Raw genomic sequence first — 20,984 nt, forward strand, 5'->3', positions numbered from 1 at the left:
CCACCCACCTGCCTTGTCACATACTGCATAAAATTCCGGGGCTTTACAACAGCATGAATAAGGAGAGTAGCATTGGTGGTCCTTCAGCAAATCCAGATGATGCAAACATCAGTCCCTTCTAAGTGCCGATTAAAGTGAAACTGATATTGGAGGATACATAAATGATCACTTAAGAATCAGTTACATATATTGTGGTTTAGATTTTATCACATATATCAGCTTGCAAGCAGGGACAATTACCAGGTGGAGTCTGCATAAAATTACAACTGATCATTCAAGAGGTGACAAAAAAAATAAAAAAATAAAAAAATAAAAAAACCACCTTTTTTTCTTTTCAGATAAAGTAGCATCCTATTGAGGAGGACCGTCTCACCACATCTGCCCACAATTTCATGACTTCCTATGAGGGTCACTCCTTAGAATGTTCTTTTAAACCAGCTGGAAGCCAGGCCGGGGCCTCTGCAGAGCTTTGGTAAATGATGTAGAGATCAATCCTGCTCGCTAGTCAATGAAGCAGACCTGCTCCCTGACAACTTCCCAGTTATCCACGGGCGCAGATCAGCTCCGACCCTACAGCTCTAACTTCATGCTTACCACGGCTTTACTTGCTGAACACGGAATACTTAAGACCACCTGGAGAGCAGGAAAGTCAGCAAAAAGCCTGCATTTCTTAAACAGCTTTCCCATTTCATTCATAGATTAAAGCTCTTTCTACAGTAAAGTTACCTCCTGCTTTCAGAAGAGCAGCTGAGCTTGCACAGACCTCCACTCACCATTGCAGCAATGCTCTCTGCCAGCTGTTCCCTCACCACAGCTGACAATATTTTCCAAGAAAAAGGCCAGCATTAGCTGACTTTCATCCTTTTTATGCCACTTCTCTGCTGGGACAGGAGACGTTAGACAGCATGCTTTATTTAGTTAATTTTGGAAGGTTGTACAAGATCCCTACTCTAGTTATTATTTTTTTATTATTATTATTTTTTAAAGTAGAGTTCACATAGTGATAAGCTCACAATAGTTATTTTTATGTAATGTTCTTCAAAGGAACTTTCCCGTGCTCCCGCTTCTGTTTTCATGCTGCTAACCAGGCTGCATGTTCTAGATTTTCAGTAAACAGACATCTAAGTACATTTAATGCTAAAACCAAGATGCTGTTGAGAAAAGCAATAGAGAAGTGCCACATCTTCAAGCACAATCATAACGAGGAAACAGCAAAGGAGATAAAGCAGCAGGTGAAAGGAAGAAGTTAGAAAATGAAATGCCTATTTATTATTTCTCCCCCCAGAATAACTGCTCTGACTTTGGTAAACACTTGAAACCTGCAAAAGCATGGTGGTGGGTCTGACAAGAGCGCAGAATGTAACTCAGTGCTAAGGCTGCTGTGAGGGCTGCACCATAACCGCAGAAAATGGCTCTGGTTTCAGAAAAACAAACAAGCATATAGAATCCAGATATGCTTCACAGACACATACATACAGCCCAAATAGCTGTTGGGTTCATCTTCTGACTTAACATCAGGGTCACCAAAACAGGCCTCACTTTGTTTGTTTTTTACCCTCCTACTTTAAATAAAATTTGCCGTATGATTTGGATCAAAGGAACATGGGATATATCACCATTGGTAACAGATATCTCTTCAAATAAAGCTTAAAGCACACATTAACTTTTTTCAGCTTAAACCTTAAAAGCTTAAAAGCTTAAACCATAATGCAATTTTCACAGACTGTTAAAGTACAAATAACATTAGACAGGAGAGCACGATGTGGAAGAAAAAAATACACCAGCTGTGCCAAAATTCCCGTTCTACAGAAAGCATGAAGTCTTGCTCACTTATGAACTTACTGCTGTTGTGTCAATAGGATTATCTTCACTCAAAAGCAATATTCTGAGCCAAAAACCTATGAGCAATGAGAAAACTGCCAACTATAAGAAAAAAAAAAAACCAACACTGAAAATACTTTTTACTCTAGGAATAAATACTTGCTGATGAGTTTTCAGTTCACAGCCATATGTAAACACAGAAAGATAATCATTTTATTCTTAATTATATCTGTTTCCAACAAAACAAAAAAAATTGTTGCCTCAGCCAAAATTAAGAAGGGAGGCTGAAGGCAGCCGCTACCTGCAATAAGCACAGCAAAGTGTAAAGAGATGTTCTGACTATCACAGTAAGCTGCTCCATCCACATTTCTTCTAGATCAGACACAGCATTTGTGAGAGGAATTCAGAGGTGCTCTGTGGTTCTACAGCAGTCCAAAGTGAGGCAACTAACCAACAACTCCATAAGATCCACTCATGCCAGAAATACTGGGTTTGGCTATGTCAGGTCTTTACAATAGTTATGGCTGTACTGCACCCTAGATAATGCTGCAATGCCAGACATATTTGCTGGTTCAGGCAGCACGATATGCTGCCCTGAAAACAAGCACATCTGTCCTCATTCGATTATTCCTTGAAGAGCAGCCACAGAGTGATTTCTTTTCATTACTGCCCTTCAGACAGGCTTCTGTTTGGTCTTAATAGGTAAGTCCAAAACAAAACACGAATCAGAGATCTTGGATTGGTAGTAATGAGTATTCAAATCAGCACAGGTGTATGTTAACAGCTGATGGACTACGCAACAAAACTTTGGACCAGTCATGGCTTAAGTCCATGTAGGACACAGCTACAGTGGCTCTGCCCTCCAAACTGCCTTCCACTCACCCCAGAACATTTCCCATGTGGTCAGGCAGCAAGTTGGTTCTGGGAACCAATCCAGCGAAAAATACATTCATTCTTGTTTCCAGAAATTCATCACAAGCATTAGTAGCAGAGGTTATTGTCAAGGAGAAAATGAGGGTGTCCTACTCAAAGCAAGGTCGGTTGGACTGCGGCAGCGCAGACATCCTGAAAAGCATCCTGAAAACTGTTCCTTCCCTCACCTCTGCTACTGAAGAGCCTTGGGCAAAGGGACAGATGGCTGGCTGAGGTGGAAACCTCTGCAGCAACCGCAGCCGGATTTGACAGGGCAGTAACTGAAAGCTGATGCACAGAACTTTTCCAGACTGTTCTAGAGACTTTTTTTTTTTTTTTTTTTTTTTTTTTTTTTTTTTTTTACTTCTGAACTACATAACTACATAACTTACATAACTTCCCTATAACTCTTTACCTAACAACTATTTAAAGACAACCAAACTGAACTAGTAATTAAAATCAAGTTGACTTCTGCTTGGAGGGTATCTCACAATGCATCAAGAAGGCAGAAATTGTCTGTTCTCTATAACTCTTGGCACTGCTGAATACATTACCTGTGGATAGTGTTAATACTTTTCGGGTATTATGACAACTTAGCTGGTTGCCATAACAGAAAATATTAACAGCCCACTACACTATATGATCAACCTGGAAAAAAATTAATTACTTAATTTTTGTTTGCTTTCAAAGCAATGAAGAATTTCAACAGACCAGAATTCCAAGAAGTGTTTTTGCAGGCTGCCACGGAAGGACAATCATGTTTCATATGGGAGAGCACAACTGGAGAGTGTCCTAGAAGGTGAGCCCTATGATTCAGAACAAGATCAGAAACGCTAACCTCGAAACCTGTGGAAAGTAGATTAATCATTTCAGATTAATCAAATTTATGCTTTAGTTTTCAACAGCAATGGATTAAAAAAAAAAAGCACAAACTCTCCAACTGAGTCTACAGCCTCAGATCTCACTTTAAAGCCTCAAAAAAGCACAGTCTTTTCTCAAATGTCTATTGGCACGCTCACAATATTATGTAAGTGCCTTTTGTGGGGCTACTTGAAACACCACATTACTTTCAACTCACTTGTCTTATGTAAATTTAGTCAAGTGACTCCTCCGAAAAAAAAAGTAATACAGAAATTAAAGACACAGGATATCAATATACATGTAACAGATGAAAGGTAGAAAAACTGGGGGAGGAATGACCTCAAACCCTTTCATACATAGTGTTCCAGCAGGAAATGTACTACTGCTACATTCGATTAAAAGAGCAGACACCATAACCAGCAACTGAAAAAAGAAATAAAAAGAAAAATCAAACAGACTAAAAAACAGAACTGTTTTCTCACACTGATGTTAAAATGGGCTTCAGAAGAGTGACAACTGCCAGTCACATAAAAGCTAAATCAGTGGGGTCAAACAAACAAATCTGGGCAAATGCCACTGTTCTGCTGAAGGCAGGATGGTCAGCTGAGCAAGTTTAATATAATCCTGCTTCGTCGTTCGTATTTCCTTTGATGTAAGAAGTGTCTACGGCACATTAAATGAGATCAGCCTCCTCTCTCTATAACATACAGCAGCTTGATTTAGAATTCATCTTGGCAGGTTATGAATTAAGATAAATCTGACCAGAATTTTTATTTTCTTTTACAGCCAGGTTTCGAAGATTGCACATCTTTTTCCACAGCTCTCATTGCAATGGGTACCACGGAGAAACAGCTTCTAAGAGATACTTTTTGATCCAAATACCTGTTCACTGAATATTTCAACTGAATCCCAACTTGGCAGCAACAAAACCAAAGGAATTTTCACTTTTCTCTCTCATACTCACCGTGGAGAAAATTCTTCAAACAGACCTATGTTAACTAGATTTAAAAGACTCTAAGATAATATTACCATTCTTCATACCTGGACAGAAATACGGAATCCAAATGAGCTGAGTGTCTCAATGCTCTCCGTTTAGAACAGAACAAAACAAACAGTTGCAGTACATTCTCTTGGTCTCAAAAAAAAAAAAAAAAAAAAAGAAAAAGAAAAGAAAAAAAACCCCAAACCATGCCTCTTGCAGGATCACAATGCCCAAATATCATTTCTAAAACTACGGGATAATGAGGCTAACTTTTTTCTCAAGCTGACATACAGTTTTGTCTTGTATTGTAAAACTGAAACAAAAAAGAGTAGAGCGTTTTCTGCAGATTCTGTCAGAACTTTTGACTTAACCAAGTAATTGGCATTTAGAAGATTACAAATCAGAGCCAAAAATTCACTACTGCTATCAGAGTGAAAAATGTAAGTGACTGAGGGGTCAAATGAAGAAAGAACTTACATTTATTTTAGTACCTCGAGATTATTGTAGACATTTGGTAACAAAAACATGAAAGATTACTGCAATGCAGTTTTTGACAGATAATATTTTCTGTCCAGACAGAATAGAAAGAACTGCAGAACTTCAAGATTGTAATCGTTTTGTACATTTCTACGCTCAAAGTACTTTTTTAAGCAAAATATTTCACCCCTGCAGCTGCTATCTCTTAGATGTACTGCCATCCTTCATTTTCATCCTCCCACAACTGGGAAAGAAGGAAGAAATGACAAGACAAAGTTTTCAATCTTGAAACAAGAAAGTTTATATGCTATAGCAGGAATAGATAAATGAATCCCAAGAGCATTATGAGTTTCTGCAATTGTATCAACAATAAAAGGCTGCGTAAGTCGCTTCCTTTGCCGAGTCGATGTTAAAGACATGCAGGCATTTGCAAAACCACGTTATAAAACAAAAAAGAATTTATATGAGCTTTTACTGACAGATGTCTCCCAAAAGAGGTCAATGCCAGGTTGTTCTTCCTTTGCAATCTGTTCTTATCTGATTTAGTATCTTATTGTTCTGCTGTTCAAAAGAATTATATGTATCTTAAACACCAAGAAACAAGATCGACTAAGACAAAGGCTTAGTATGAAACTGTAAAGCTGCAGCGGCTCTGATCCAAGTTTATCTGTACAGACTTCATCTCAAAGTCTGAAGCTGAGCAAAGCAACACTGATTGTAAAGCACAACTCATACATGCTATTTAAGATAGAGCAGATGCGTCTGAAGAAGTTTACAAGGAAACAAGGCTTATGACCTCTCACAGATACGGTAGGCTTCGCAAAGTTTCTTTGGGGAAAGATGCATTGTGGAACTTATTCAAAATAATAATCTAACAGAAGGAACATCAGACAAGACTGGAAGGTGTTCCAAGGAGGGGTAGGAGATAAGCATGAGAATGGCTTTTAACAAAAGCCTTCGTCCTTGCATAAAAGTAACCAAAGAAAAAACAAGGCTAACCCTTGTCATCCTGGCTTAAACCCTACTGTCTCAAGCAAAAAAAAAAAAAAAGGTACATTTTAAACAAAGATATAGATGTAAACAGTCCTTTCATTCCCACACAGGGAATCTGTTCTCCAGTCATAGCAAAGATTGCTCTCTGAGAGAAAACACCCACGCACTCCCCTCTCATCAACAGATTAATACACTCTTACCGTGCTTCAATACAAAAAGGCAACCAGATGTGGAACAGTTTCCAGAAACAGTAAAAATTAATCTAATTTTGAACTGAATGAAAACCAGACAGACAATTTTTTTTTTTTTAAACTCAAACCCACAAAATCAGGATTCCAGCTGGTGAACGTGCATGGCCCTTCCTGAGCAGCCTTTTGGGTACTCTTCCAGCACCTGGAAAAGTCAGGTCCCAAGGTGCTGCAGCTTGAAGGCAGAGGCAAGCTGCCATCAATTAAACATAAATCCAACATGTGAATTTTGAACCTTCTCTTCAGTAGTACACAAGAGTTGACTTGCAACTTGCCAGATACAGCCACCAGATTGAAAAGCTCCTCCATACCAAATACTTTCTTTTAAAAAATCAATTTCAGCTTGCAAAATTCATTCTTGTTTTTTTTTTTTAATTTCATTTTTCTTTCATATTCTTAGTTGTATGAAATATGAATATAATTTCATACATGAATATAAAACTCTCTCTCTTACATACTTTCCTCTTTCACGTCAACTTGGAAAAAGCAGTCTTTGAACAATGAAGCCCTGCCAAAACAAACCTAAACGGTACTAGTTTCTAGTACTTCCTACTCAGAAGCACTATATCATTTTCCATGCTTGGATTTCTTTGCCACGATGTGCCATAAAGCCTAACTATGCGATTCATCTGATACCTGCGAGTTTTGTGTCTGGTGACATTTTTCAGAGCAACGTTCTCTTCAGCCCAGCTGTTTCCAGGAGAGCCCTGAGCAGCCATGCCTCATCTAGCACTGACCATACATCCCTGAAGCACATGGCTATGGCCAATCGACACACTTTTTAGTTTCCTCCAAGAGAGACGAAGGAACGTACTACTTCTGACTGCGCAGGGCGGCCCTCAGAGCCACCAGCACACAGCCATCTGTCCTCCAGAGAAGGAAGGGCAGAGGGGCCGGGCCGAGGACTCTGACCCGCCGGCCCCAGGCAGGGCAGGGCAGGCGGAAGGCAGGGCGCCATTTCGGTGTGGCCGCAGCTAGAGCGAGCGGGCGGCAGGAGGAGGTGACAGGGCAGCGCCCGGCCGAGGCCGCGATGGCGGCCCGCCGGCCTTCCTTGCCTCCAGGCAGGACAAGGAGCGCGGGCACGCGCTTCCCTGCGGCTGTCTCGTTCTCCCGTCCCGCCCCGCTCGGCTCCCCGCGGAGAGGAGGAAGAGAAGGAGGGGAGCAAACACGCACCTTCCCCGAGCAGCCCCAGCGGCGCCAACAGAGCCCCCGCCTTCGCCGGGCCTGTCGGGGACGGCGGGGAAGAGGAGGGGAGGAAGCAGCCGCGGGGCGGAGTAGGGGGACGGGCCGGGCCCGCCGGTGCTGTTCGGCCGGAGCCGCCTCGGGGCTCGAGCGGCCGTTCCGGGCTCCAGCGAGGCGAGGTCGGCCCCGCTGCCTGCCCTCAGCCCGGGGCCGGCGGGTATTTGACGCCGTAATTAAAACACTGGCGGCGTAAATCCACCGCGTTCAGAGCTGTCGCTCGTCTCCGTGCCGCTGGGAATGGGGCACGGGCACCGCTGTGCGCAGCGCGGCCCATCCGCAAAGAGCGCCGCGTTCATCTCAATAAAGGCGTGTTTATAAAAGCGCTTGGGTAAATGGGTGCGATTTCTTCTGTAGATAAGATCTGAAAATACAAACACGGGTCTTAATCTGCAAACGCTTGAATTTAAGCGCTTGATTAGTTCCATTGAAGACAATGGGACTGCTCTAGTGCTTGGAGGTAAGTGTTTTAGGATCAAAGCCCTTAGTGCAGTTCCAAAAAGCTGCTCTATCAGGAAGACCGTGAAGAATTTCCCTCTAAAATTCAACGCGGTGTTATAATATTCACATTCTCCATGAGTGAAAAGACTGCAGTGCTAATGAGTGGTAACTTGGGGAAGGATGTGAAAGAGGCACTGCAAGATAATGGCTGTTCCCGGGGGCCCAAATCTCCCTTCTATTGGTCTGAGGTGAGGCACTTGTGTTTCACCTGTGCTTTTCAGTGGGCAATCTAGATGGCACATTCTTGCAGTGTCCTCTCCTGCATAGGTCACAGAGTACTTCCGCGGGATGCAGTGTTGCGTTTCATTCAAGCTGCTGTAGTCCTCGAGAGCCCCGTTCCATTGAGGGAAATAACTGATGAAATGGAACTGTTAATAAATTGCTGTTAGACATCTGCCTGCCCTTCTGTCTCTTCACAGAATCACAGAATGGCCAGGGTTGGAAGGGACCTCAAGGATCATGAATCTCCAACCCCCTGCCACAGGCAGGACCACCAACCTCCCCACTTAACACTAGACCAGGCTGCCCAGGGCCCCATCCAACCTGGCCTTGAACACCTCCAGGGACAGGGCATCCACAACCTCTCTGGGCAGCCTGTTCCAGCACCTCACCACTCTCGTGGTAAAGAACTTCCCCCTGACATCCAACCTAAAACTTCCTTCCCTCAACTAAAAACCATTTCCCCTTGTCCTGCTGTTATCTACCCTTTGAGTTGATACCCCTCCTGTTTGTAGGCTCCCTTTAGGTACTGAAAGGCTGCAATGAGGTCACCCTGCAGCCTTCTTTTCTCCACATATCCTCCCTGATAGGCTGTGTCAGAGACAAGAACTCCATGAAGAAATTATATACAGTGATTGAGGTTGTAAGTCAGTGGTTGGGCATCCTGCAAAAAAATATTCCATTCTTAAAGGTTGGCTGTTGCCCCCACAAATTCTGAAACTTAACCACCAATGCATGGATCTCCTTTTTGCTTCCAAGGAGAAAGAGAATGGAGGACAGACCTGAAAGAAGGAGCTAATGTAAAATTACAGTTGCATTTGAATTTGCAATCTAGGTTGGTTCCTTGTGACTGATTCCTTCTCTGTTCATTTCATTCCCCCCCCCCCCCGCCCCCCTTCAATTAAATTACTTCCCAAACCTGATTTCCAATTAATTTTTCCTGAATTAGCTCCCCTTAATAATGCTTGCACAGCCAAGAAGTTAGAAGGATGAGTGATAATGAGCTATCTTGTTTCCCTCTCATCAAATAGTCAGAAGGATGGAGAAATCTAGACATGTCTGTCACTAATCCCAGATCAGAGGGAAGAGAACAACACACTGCTCACATCTGCTGCTGTCTTTCCTTGTGAAGCAATAAATAAGAATGTGTAAAGAGACGTAATAACACAACCTAGAACTCCACCCTGCTCCTTTTCAGCCAGGAACATGCACAAATCTGTTTATGGGTTTGAAATACATCAATACCCACTTAGCCTCAGGAAAGGTATTTCCATCACGCCCATCTCTTACACTATTTTCTCATATTTTGTATTATTCACTAAATGCATAATCTTGTTTTCCTTTACTTTGCAGCTTTCACACTTTCAGATTATTGTTCTTCCCTCCTAGGGATTATAATTTTAAATCAGGGAGAGGCTGGAGCTGAAGAGGCCTGTGTTCAGTTTCCCAGACTTTGTATACTGCACTGGGCAAAACTGTAGCCCCTGCCCCCAAAGTCACCCACGAGATCTGTCTTGCATGCATGTGAACTTATTAAGATTATTCAGGTGCTTGAAGTTACCCATAAGGATGGATCTTGAGAGGGCTGCTATGATGACACTGCTAGGGACAGTGTCAGAGTAAAAAACTAATTTAATATTCGAGACAGGGATTGCCTTTGTATATATATATATATATATATACCTGTATGAATGTAAAAAATAATCAGAATTATGTGATTGTAACTGTGCTTCAGGGAATAAGCTTGTATCTAACTCCTCAAAGGGAGAGTGAAATCTAATGTGAGGATGGATGACACTTCTTACTGCAGGATTTTTTCACCTTCTGTTACACAGTGTATGAAGCAACTGGTGCAATCTGCTGTTGGACACGGGGTACTGGCTGAAAAGATCTTGAATCTCTTCTAATGACAGCTGCTTGGTACATGCTTTTCCCTGCATGGCATAGAGATGATACTATTTCTCTGTGCTTTGTTTTTCCGGTCTGTTTATGCTACATACTTTCTGGAGCAAGGGCTGCTTCAGTGGCATTTGGAACTTCACTGAAGTCTCTACAGTGCGACTGTATTAAAATAATAAAGAAATCACAAGCATGTTCACACACTAATTATTATGCAAAGTCGGGAGGGGGAGGGAAAAAAGTGTGAGATTTCTTTGAAAGGCTGCCAGCACAGGTACAGACACAAAAGGTGTTTGAAGTGGGAGCACACTCTATCAGCCTGAAGGAATTACTGATATACCAGCTCCCCTTTTTCAGAAGCATGCTCTCAACTTATATTTTATGACATTTGTTTATTTTACTGAATTATTTTCCTTTTTTTTTTTTTTTTTTTTTTTTCACTTTGTCTCCCAAGAGTCTCCTTTAGGTTTGCACTTTCTTTCAGTACTACTAGGAAGTTTTTGTTCATTTCAGCTGTCTTTTGTAGCTTTCTTTCTGCTATAGTCAAGAAAGTATGGACTGCTAATTAATGTAGACTTCAGCTTTTATTTCCTCTTCTTTTCAGTTAAAGGAGCTGAAAAGAAATATTCTGAAGTTTCCAAGAAGTGCTGCTTTTCAGGTCTTTCTGAAAAAAAGTGTTCAGGTTTGACCTTGACTTGTATGTCTTTCCATTCATGCAGCCTGGCAGCAAATTAATATATCCTAATAGTGCACATAGTGGAGAAAAAGGTAGAGACACTGAAAGAAAGGCAGCCAGCACCTTGTGGCATCCATCTTTCTATGCAGTTTTGCTACCATTTCTGCTACTGTGTCAGAGACTGTTTTTTTTCACGTCTCAAGAAAGTTCCTCTGGAGAGAACAGAACACCTGAAAGCGGTAGGTTGGTAGGGCATGCTTGCTTTGTGTGCAGTGCTATACAGGTTTACTGTCAGAAGTCTGCATTAGTTGCCCTGAGTTTCTATGCAGTTTCAAACTAATTTGATGTAAGCCAAAAAAATTCAGTCTCTCTTCCTGAAGTGAAATTTCTCCTCTGAACAACACAAGCCAACATATAGCTAACAGCAGCATGCCACTGTGTATGTGTTCCAAGAATGAAGCAGTGTTGGCGTCTGCAAGCCCTGGGTTCTTATCCAGTGTGCAACAACCTTTTGCTCTTACAGTCTCTCGCCATGGGGGCATGCAGCACCTCAGAAAAGCAGAGATGAACACACGTGCTCCAGGGACATAAAAACGTCAGTAACTCGTGACCTAGCCAAAGTTCTGGCAGCAGAACTTGCTAGTCAGATATGGTCTGGCAATGAAAGTTTTCCTGTAGATTACCAGAAGATTAGAGTGGCAATACCTTGGACATACCACAGAGAGGTTTTTGTTAAGCACTGACTGAATGTGTTCTGACTTGAATCTCTTCACAAACTGTGTGACCTGTGCTGCTGTTGATAGGGAGCAGAGAAAGGGCACCTGATGTAAAAACAGAGATTCAAGTAGCAGTTGGTTCACCTGTGTTAACAGGTTTTTCACTCCTGTGTTTACAAGAAAGAAAAGGCATATAGATACCTAACATCAATTATCACATATTTGCATTAAATATTCATTAAATAATACTGCTCTAAATAACTTTCTTATGATGAAAGAATTCAATTATAAGCACTTTCACAGCAACTCTCAAAAGTTGTTTGCTCTCCTGTTTATACACTCCCTTCGAGTACTAAAAGACCGCAATGAGGTCTCCCTGGAACCTTCTCTTTTCCAAGCTAATCAAGCCCAGTTCCTTCAACCTTTTTCATAAGAGAAGTATTCCAGTGATAAGAGAAGAGTTCCTGTCATTATCTTCATGGCCCTCCTCTGGACCCAACTTCTCTAGATCAGCTATAGTATTGTGAGATGGAGCTTTCTTGAAGCAGCAGATAGGAGACAGATGGACAGAAACTGAGCAGCAAAATCAGTTTTACCATCTCAACGTGCCTGAAAGTATGAGGATTTTGGTTTTGTTATTTTTGATGGGTTTAGAATACAAACAGATAAAATACCTTATTCTGTACAAGGAGCCACTGAGACCCAGCTTTACCTGCGTGTTGTTCCAAGTTCAACTGCAAGACTTTGACCTGGCCAGTAAAGCCAACCAAAGATAATACAAAATTAATCACTCACGTTCAAATATTCTACAAGGGTGTCAATGTGTTACTATAAAAAAAAAAACAACCCTACATTCATGGCAATTATCTGCATAGTATAATGGAAAAGTTTGTCCACATCTTCTGATTCCCTTTGCTAAATATTTAGAAGACAGCAAATTTTTGCACCAATTTCCGAATGTCTGAATGACCACATTGTGAAGGATTTGAGACATGTTGAAAAATACTAAGAACTGGTGTAAAACAATGTATTACTTCTTAAATCATAGAACCAGAGAATGGCCTGGGTTGAAAAGGACCTAAAAGATCATCTAGTTCAACCCCCCTGACATGGGCAGGGTTGCAAACCACTAGACTGGGGTGCTCAGAAGAACGGGTAGAGTACTTCTTAGAATCTAGAAGAATCAGAAGAGAACAGTTCGATGGAGTTTAAGAATCAGCGTTTAAAAATCATAGCAGGACAGGCTGATATAAAAATCAACATAGCTCTCAGTGGTTGAATGTGTCGTAAAAAGCAGAGAAAAATGATGATTTCTACTGTGAGGGCTGTTACAAAAGTCACACCATGAAGTGGGAGAAATCACATTGCTGACCATCTGTAGCTACTTTTAGAGAGGATAAAAGAAAACTTTAGACTCTCTGACAGCTTTTCTGTAGGTATAAAATTCTCTTTTCTTTTTTTTTTTTTTCATTTTCAGGTGTTTTTTTTTTTTTTATAAAACCACTTAGAAGCTAAAAAAGCAGGAAATTTTTTGCTCTTCCAACCTACAGAAAACAAAAATTAAAGATTGCAGTGAGACCCATTGGTTTAAAGTCTTAAGAAACACCATGACTGGAATTAGTTCAGTTCACTTGGCAAAATGCTTTTATCTAATAAATAAGTTGCTTTGGATAAAGACAGGTACTTGGAAGCCAAAATGTTTTTGCTAAACTTTCTTTCTGATTTGTTTCACATATGTGTTCTTAATGAATATCAGCTTCCAGCAAAAAGCCAGTTGAAATAACACCTATACATTCAGGCAGCTGGTAAATATTTATTTAATATTTTTAACATGAAAGAAAGGAAAAACCAGACTGTAAGAATGTAAGTTAAGCTATGTAACAGCGTGGATATGTAAATAGTGTGTGCTCCTGAAGAGCAAAAAGGACAAAATCTACTGCAAAATTATACGTAGTGACAAGTTAGTAAGTCTTTTTGTTTACAAGCCAATGACAACTGATTTTCTTCAGGAAAATAGCAGTATGTGCAAAACAAGGCAAAATGTTTTAAAGCAAGGCTTCTTGATGCTGCTTTAGTTGTAATCAATTTAAACTGATTGTGATCCTCTGGGAAGACTTTACTCCAACATGCAGCTCAGACAATAAAGTTTTTTGGGTGCTGTACTGTTCATCTTGCGTCAACAGCATGAACACCACAGCTCCTTTTCCTAGAAGCAGAGCCCTTCATTCGAGATGTTCAGTCTAAACAGAAGTCAAACTGTGCCATCAGTCATCTGAGACTCAATCCCAAGAGCTGTGCCTTCCCAAGATGTTTTTCCCCAGTCAGCAGTAACTCAGCTGGCACTGTGGGCTGGTCTAGGAGGAACACATGCTCCACATCTCTTTCTTTGACGAGAGATTCCTTTGGTTAGTTCTGCGGTAATGAAAATTATAGGGAGGAATGATAAAAACTGAACTTTAGGCTGTTTTACATTCTTTCACTACTATTTAGCGTGATGGTTGTTGACTTCTCCCCTGCTACTATATTTAGAAAGGGGTGTAGGAGGGAGATGAGCGTTAGTATTATGGGTTATGACACAAAAACATCAAAAGTAACTTGGTTCCCGTTTCTCTTTGGTATCCTCCGGAGAGCTCCAATATTTACAGAAAGCTCCAGTTCCACCACAGCAGTTCAAGAGAATGGGCACCCGTTTGGACTGCAGGACCACGCAGAGCTGCACGAGGTGGGTGGCTGACTGGGACGTGAACATTTTTCCTCCACAAAGCTTCATTTCCCACCACCAGATAAGCTGCAATTAACTGCCGTGCCTGGTGGAATTTCTGTTTCTTATACATCGGTGCTTGGTTCATTTTAGAATTAAAAGAAGAAGAAAAAAATATCCGAAGCTTCCTCTGCATTCAAAAAATCAACAAAAGATCCATGGGAAAAAAGAATTGCATAATGCCCCAGGAGAAATATAAATGAATTGAAGTCACCCCCTGCAGAGAACTTTGGGTCTGTTTATTTTAAACACACTATTACGGATTTTGTAATGTTTTTGTGGAAGTTTTTCATAAGCATTCCTACTTCCTCTCGCTGCAGGCCGGGCTGAGCTGCCAGGCTGGAGGAGCTCTTTGGACCTGACCTCCAGCCATGAGAATGCACCTCAGCTCCAGCTCAACTGTGGCAGTTTTTAAGCTGCAACATGAATTAAAAAACTCAACAGTTCTGCAGGCTGTGCCATAAACACATCTGATACCCAATGTGAAAGCTTCGTATCTCCCAGGAATAATAAAAAGACAGAGGAGGAGCTCAGCGCTGCCCCTCTGCACCCTGTGAGGAGCTGCAGCTGCCATGAGGCCTCTTCTCAGCTCCTCTGCTCTGGGCTGCACAAAGCAAAGAGCTTCAGCTGCTGCTCATACACCTTGACCTTCAGACCCTTCCCCATCTGTGTTGCCCTCCTTCAGAAGTTCTCTAATAGTTTCATGTTTACAATTCTATTTATACTGTGGCACCAATATTGCACACAGTACAGGAGACAGAGCCCCTCCCAAGCACAGCTCGCACTCTCGCCCTTTCCTGTCGTTGCCCTCGCAGCCCCTCCTGGGGACAGCAAAAGGTGCATGGGGTCACCTCTGCAGATGCTCCACCCGTTTTGCTGCTGTCATTCCTCCGTGAATCCAAGGGCCTTCAGCCAGCAGAAGATGGCAGGGCCTGCAGCAGGCAGCACGGACCTGTGGCTGGGGTAGCTGTGTGCAAACGAGAGCCTCTCCGGCTATGACACCAACATCTGCCCACTCTCCTGCCTGCAGATTCTCTCTGGAGAACAAATTCAGCATGACGGCGACAACTCAAGAAAACAAAAAGCCTTGTAACATCCAGCGGAAAGCGTGTGCTGTCAGGATGGTTTCTCTTCCTGCCTTCTTACCATTCACCCCAAATTAATGTCTGGCTCCACGTGGCTGCTGCCTCCTCCCCAGTCCCTCACTAGAAACTAAGCTGAGATGCTGCAGACACACAGAGGGTTTCTGAGTGTTTCCATCCACACAGGAGACCATTCTGCACATCTGATGCACGTATGAAACTGTTTCACAGGGGTCAGGTCAGGAGACCATGTTTCCATTTCGAGCTACACTGAGCCCAAGTTTTATCATTTGCTTGTTTTTAAAGCAAAAAATACACAACTCACTTGACTTCACAGGAGAAGAAAGCACTGCAGAGAATCCTTCACGCTGGCAGGGTTGGGTTACAGCTCCTCCACGTCCCACCCACGCCGCTGAACCCAGTGCCTGCTCACCAGGAGGAAATGAAATGCACATGTCAGCGGTCCCTCTCTCCCTTCCAGCTCCCAAGCAGAGCCGTTCTGCTACAGCCACAGAGATCCCAGGACCTGAGGATGTGCCAAGAGGAGGGACACTTGCTGTATCTTTTCTTGGATAAACTGTGTATCAAAACTGAACCAGAAGTTATGAAAAAGCAGTGCTCTGAAGGCTTGCAACGCTGCATTTTGACACCCAGGTTTAGAGCTGTATGATACATGGGCAAGAGCTTAAATGTAACAAAATTAACATCAAAGCTCAACAAAACTGGACAACAATATTGCAAGCTCCTGAAAGGAGATTATGCCAGTCTGATTAAGTGTTAAGTAAGTAACAAACATGACTGATTGCAAATTTAAAAGCAACCACTATTTTTCTTCTGTTAGAACAAGAGTTTTCTTAATTTCCCTTCCCCCTTAGATTCCTGTTCCCTTCCCCTTATTTGCTTACCTGAGCAATGTTAAACGTACTGTCATAACTTTCCTCACACCTATAGTTTTAATAGTAACATTAACCTGAAGAATTCTTCCCTTACAAACATTTCCTGTATTCTATGTGCTTGAAAACAGCATCTGCCATTTAAGACAGCACTCCATAATAATTTCAGTGCACATTTCCAAGGGAAAAAGAATAACGTGTAGTCAAAGTCATGGGTATGCAATTCTTTTGTTAGCAGATCAGTTATTAACAAGATGGCAATTTTGATTGTAATTTCTGCAATTTCAATTAATTTTAATGCTCAGAGGAACAAACAACAACAATGACTGGACAGCCTGTAACCATGAGCTACAATTCACTTTGTAAGTTGGAAAGCAAAGGAACCAGGACGTCAACTTCTGAATTTATTTCTGCATGAATAAAACAAAGGTGAGAGATTCCTTTCAGTATGAGCTTTAGGCTACCAGCACTGGGCTTTGTTAGCGAAGAAGCTAAAAGGAATTAACCATTTATAGCCCAGAGAAAATCAAAGCAGAATGTCATTTTGATAAACATTAAAGCCTATCAATCCCCAGGAAGAACCATATCAGTCTGCTGAGGATTGGGGCTGAGTCGCCACAGCAGCCCCAATGGAGAAGAGCCAAGGCACTTTGGGGAAACACCACACCAGAGCCCCAGCCCCTGCTGAGAGCTGTGCTACATGCACAGAACCCGCAGCCTGGCATGGGACCACAGCTGCCCAGCAACACCTTCTCGCAGCCAGAGCATTGCCAGAAATGCATCCAGGAAGGGGAGAACAAAAGGGAAGCAGAACTGGAGCCCAACCAACGCTAGGAAGTCTCGGTGTAAGAGAGGCACATTCAGCTGCCCATTTCTTCTGAATAGCATTGCGGGAAGATGGCTGTCTACATCAGCTGAGTTTTTAGACTGATAAAAACTGAGTCAATGTTTATAACTGAGATTATAATGTAACAGAGAGGATAATGGATGTGCAGGAGAAAAAAAAATATATATATATATGAGTGGTGAAACAGAGCTGAAACTTTACTGTTCCTTCTGCTTGTTAGCAGATGCAGGAGGAACCAGGCAAACATAATATTTGACGGCCTGTGTAATTACAACAGATGTCTGCATTGGCTAAAGTGTCCTGGATGTTGGGTGTAGAAGAGGAATGTATAGATGAAAACAGCTTCTTAATATCAATTTGCTTACAGAAAAGGAGACATTTTATCTGGTGTTCAATATTTATGGGTATATTTCCAGCAATATTCATTGTAGCCTTAAAGGAAATTCAAATCTACTACCTTAAGCAAAGTGGGCTTCAAAAAACTGGATGTCAGACTGTACAAATAAAGTATTAGTTTAGGCATGGTAGACTTTATTTTGGCACTTTAACAAATGCTTTATTTTACAGCAGTGGCACAGCATTTGCCAGAAATTTTCTTTTCTTGGCACAGTTATTTCAAGCAGTTATTTTACTAATTGAATTTCACTAAATATTGCACAATAAGATATACCTGTTAAATTCTTACCCTGTTTTTACTTGTTGAACTTGTATGGCTTTGAAAAACTTGCCAGTAAGTATAAGTAATTTAAAAAGCAATATATTAAATATTTTAGCACAGGATAGCGTTTGTTTGTTTCTAAATGACCACTGAACTCGGGACAGCGACGAATACAAGTGACGCAACTCTTATCTGAAGAGCTAACAGCTCTTATTTACAACACGTTGCCATTTCTGAGAAGCAGTTCAGCTTGACATCCTGAACATCTAACTCTGGAAATTTCACAATCAAAAGGGCGGAGGTTAACAGAGCAGAAGACGAAGCCATTTGTCTGTGACAAAGCGTAATATAGGGAGGCAGACTATCGTCTTCTCCACATGTCCCTCTCTCCGACACCTATCTGCGATCTAAGCAACAGAGCCTTTTATCTTCTACTTGGAATATTTCTTTCTTCTCTTATGAAGATATTCCACTCGTCTCAACTCTTCTGCTGGAGTCCGAGCAGAATAAAACCAATGTCTCCAAAAGGCCGGGGAAAAAAAGAAACAACAAATGAAGAACTGATATACACAATAAATGGAACCGGGTGCTCCTTTGAGTTTTACAGTACTGAAAGCAACATTTGCAGGAAGAACAGGTCTGTGTCAATACTGCCATTAAATATAACACAAAGGCCAAATGACTCATAACTCGTGCACCAGATGTAACGCTTATACATTCCAGGCTTTCTCTGCCGCTTCAGCAATAAATCTGGTCTGAGGATCAGCCTTATCAACAGCCTTTTTGGTTTTGTTTCGGGTGGATTTTGAAGACCTACTCGACGAACGTGGTGACATTAAAACATAACCACTGCAGACACAGAACGGAAACCGTACAAAAGTATATCACAATGGAATTTTCAGTATTAGGCCACATGATTTATTCAGTAGTGTTTATGTTCCCAAATTACAATTACGTCTATCCATGTAAGACTACAAAAGTTACCATTAGAATCGTCTGTGCTTATAAAATACCAACATTTTCTTTTACTGTTATATACTCATTAACACCAGTCTGCGACAAGTTACATATAATCATAGGCACTTCAAAGGCTTTAAAAGACGTTTACAACTTAAATGCATTTTTAAAGAACAAAAATTTAAACCCCTACGTGTACCTTCAAATTGCAATTAACAAATACAGTGGCCATAGAAATCTGCAGCAACTTCTCAAAATACTGTTAGAGTCTTAGAGTCTTTGGGTTTGCTTAGGTTTGTCAGTAGCTTACTTCAAATCTTCCTTACAGGAGATTTTAGTAAGAATACGACTATACAGTTTGTAATAATCATCCAATTTTACACATTAATTTGCTGTTACAAATCTCACTGAAGCTACAGGTACGCTGAGAAACAATGCAAAGTGTAAAATTGATATTCTGACACTTAAATTTATACAAAGTGGAGGTTAGAGTTTACATAGCTGAAAAATTACATTTACACTAAAAGTTACTGTTATCTGAATTATCTGAAGACAAATTGCACCATGACAACTACAAAAAGGTTTTTTTTTTTTTTTGAAACAGATAAATTAATGAAATAAAAACTAACTCGTAAGATCAATCTGAGACATGCTGACAAAAATTAAACAACTTTCATTGACTCATAGGATAAAACAATCATTTTCATTATTTTATATTTATGCATAAAGTTTTAAAAATGATTCGGTGAACACCAATGGTTTTTATAAAATAATGCTTTGCCACTGTTATTCACAGAACACTGCAAATGTTAAGTTTTAATTTTACATTTTTAAAGGAATACGTGAAAAGTTTTAAATACAATGGGATTTTATCATAAAGGTGCCGTGATGGCTCTTTAATGAAAAAAAAAAAAAAAAAAAAAAAAGATCTTCATTATTCTATGCAAAAGCTTTATTTAAAAAAGTTCAGTGATCTCATAAATAGAGACACTAAATAGGAATTTTACGCATAAAACTCCTTAGTAGGTGCCTTCTGATAGGCAGCACTAGATGGTTTACGTTCACCAAGGTCGTAACTGCCTTCATCCTTCTTTCTCATGCGATATACCAGCAGCAGGATGAGGAAGATTGCAAACAGAAAACCAATAACTCCGCCAGCAATAACAGCTGTAAGCAAAGAAAAAGAAATTCATAATGTGCCGGAAGAATGGGTCTGGAACCACCTCTCTTTTTCATCTTGCACAACGAGCACGCCATTATTTTCAAACTGCATAAGAGGGCTCTCATTCTGCAGCTGCCTTTGAGCATGAGCAGCCTGATATACATTCTGAGAAAGCCTGTTTATTTGAATGAAGGGAATCACTTAGGAGTGCATTTCACCTGCAAGCAAGTGATCCAGCAACCCCCCGTTCTAAATAAATTATCAAAACTTGACTAATAAAACTGTTAATACTGCCAGAACATAAAGCTGTATTCATTTTTAATACTAACATTTAAAAGCTTGTCAAACTGATTCTCAAGCAGTTGACATTTTCAGCCTTAAAAGAACTACTTTGTCGCACCAGCTAAGAAATGCGTTATCCCATTTCTCCACGTGCTCACTCAGTCACTCCTAACTGAATTCCCTACTGATGAGTAATAGGAGAGAACATTTCATGGAGCTGTAGCAGAGACACTACATTCACCACATACATGCTAGAGTGTAGAAAGTAACAACTCCAGCTGGACTAGAAGAGCAAACCGCGTGTTTCTGCTGATGTGCACATTAATGGTGTTCCGTGTTTCGGCGCTCTGGGGGAGATGAAGTCCAAAACTGTGAGACTTAACACTCCCACCCATGGCTCCCAACAACCCCTCCTGGGACAGAGGGAAAAGGTATACTTGTAAAGTCTTAAGCCATTAAAAAAGAAAGGAAAGAAGAAAAATCACATGAATCACATGTAGAAAAGCCACTGGAAAAAAGTCAGAAGCCAGCCTTTTCCTCCCTGGCTCATAAACAGATATGGGCCCCTTACATCCCAATGATGGTGCTCACCCATCCCTGCTGTGAGCTCCTCTCTATCTGTACCAGACCACGCTGTGCTCCTAGGAGAGTGGGTGTGAAATGCTTTTCTGCACTACAAGCATCAACCCTTTTCTAAGCTGTGGAAGCTCCAGACACTCAGTAGGGAGTATTCAATTTGTGAGTGTCAAATCAATTAGCAACAGCTTTTGGTATTAAAGAAGATGCCAGTCTGAGTCT

The 20,984-nt window shown here is 41.2% G+C and overlaps 2 protein-coding genes across 2 annotated transcripts in view; both read right to left on the reverse strand.

Moving 5' to 3' along the window:
• The window catches only part of CPQ (carboxypeptidase Q), a gene marked incomplete at its 3' end in the record, with an annotated part of 153,745 nt that extends 149,068 nt beyond the window's left edge, over positions 1 to 4,677 (reverse strand). The window contains exon 1 of the mRNA XM_079533031.1: positions 4,636 to 4,677. The remainder of the gene's footprint in view (positions 1 to 4,635) is intronic.
• A 15,068-nt stretch (positions 4,678 to 19,745) lies between these two features.
• Positions 19,746 to 20,984, reverse strand: part of SDC2 (syndecan 2) — a gene marked incomplete at both ends in the record, with an annotated part of 54,664 nt that continues 53,425 nt past the window's right edge. Inside the window, one exon of the mRNA XM_079533043.1 lies at positions 19,746 to 19,909. Within this exon, the coding sequence (XP_079389169.1) occupies positions 19,746 to 19,909 (164 nt within the window). The remainder of the gene's footprint in view (positions 19,910 to 20,984) is intronic.

This window comes from Tetrao urogallus (assembly GCF_951394365.1).
Source record: "Tetrao urogallus genome assembly, chromosome: 3".
Taxonomy (NCBI): domain Eukaryota; kingdom Metazoa; phylum Chordata; class Aves; order Galliformes; family Phasianidae; genus Tetrao; species Tetrao urogallus.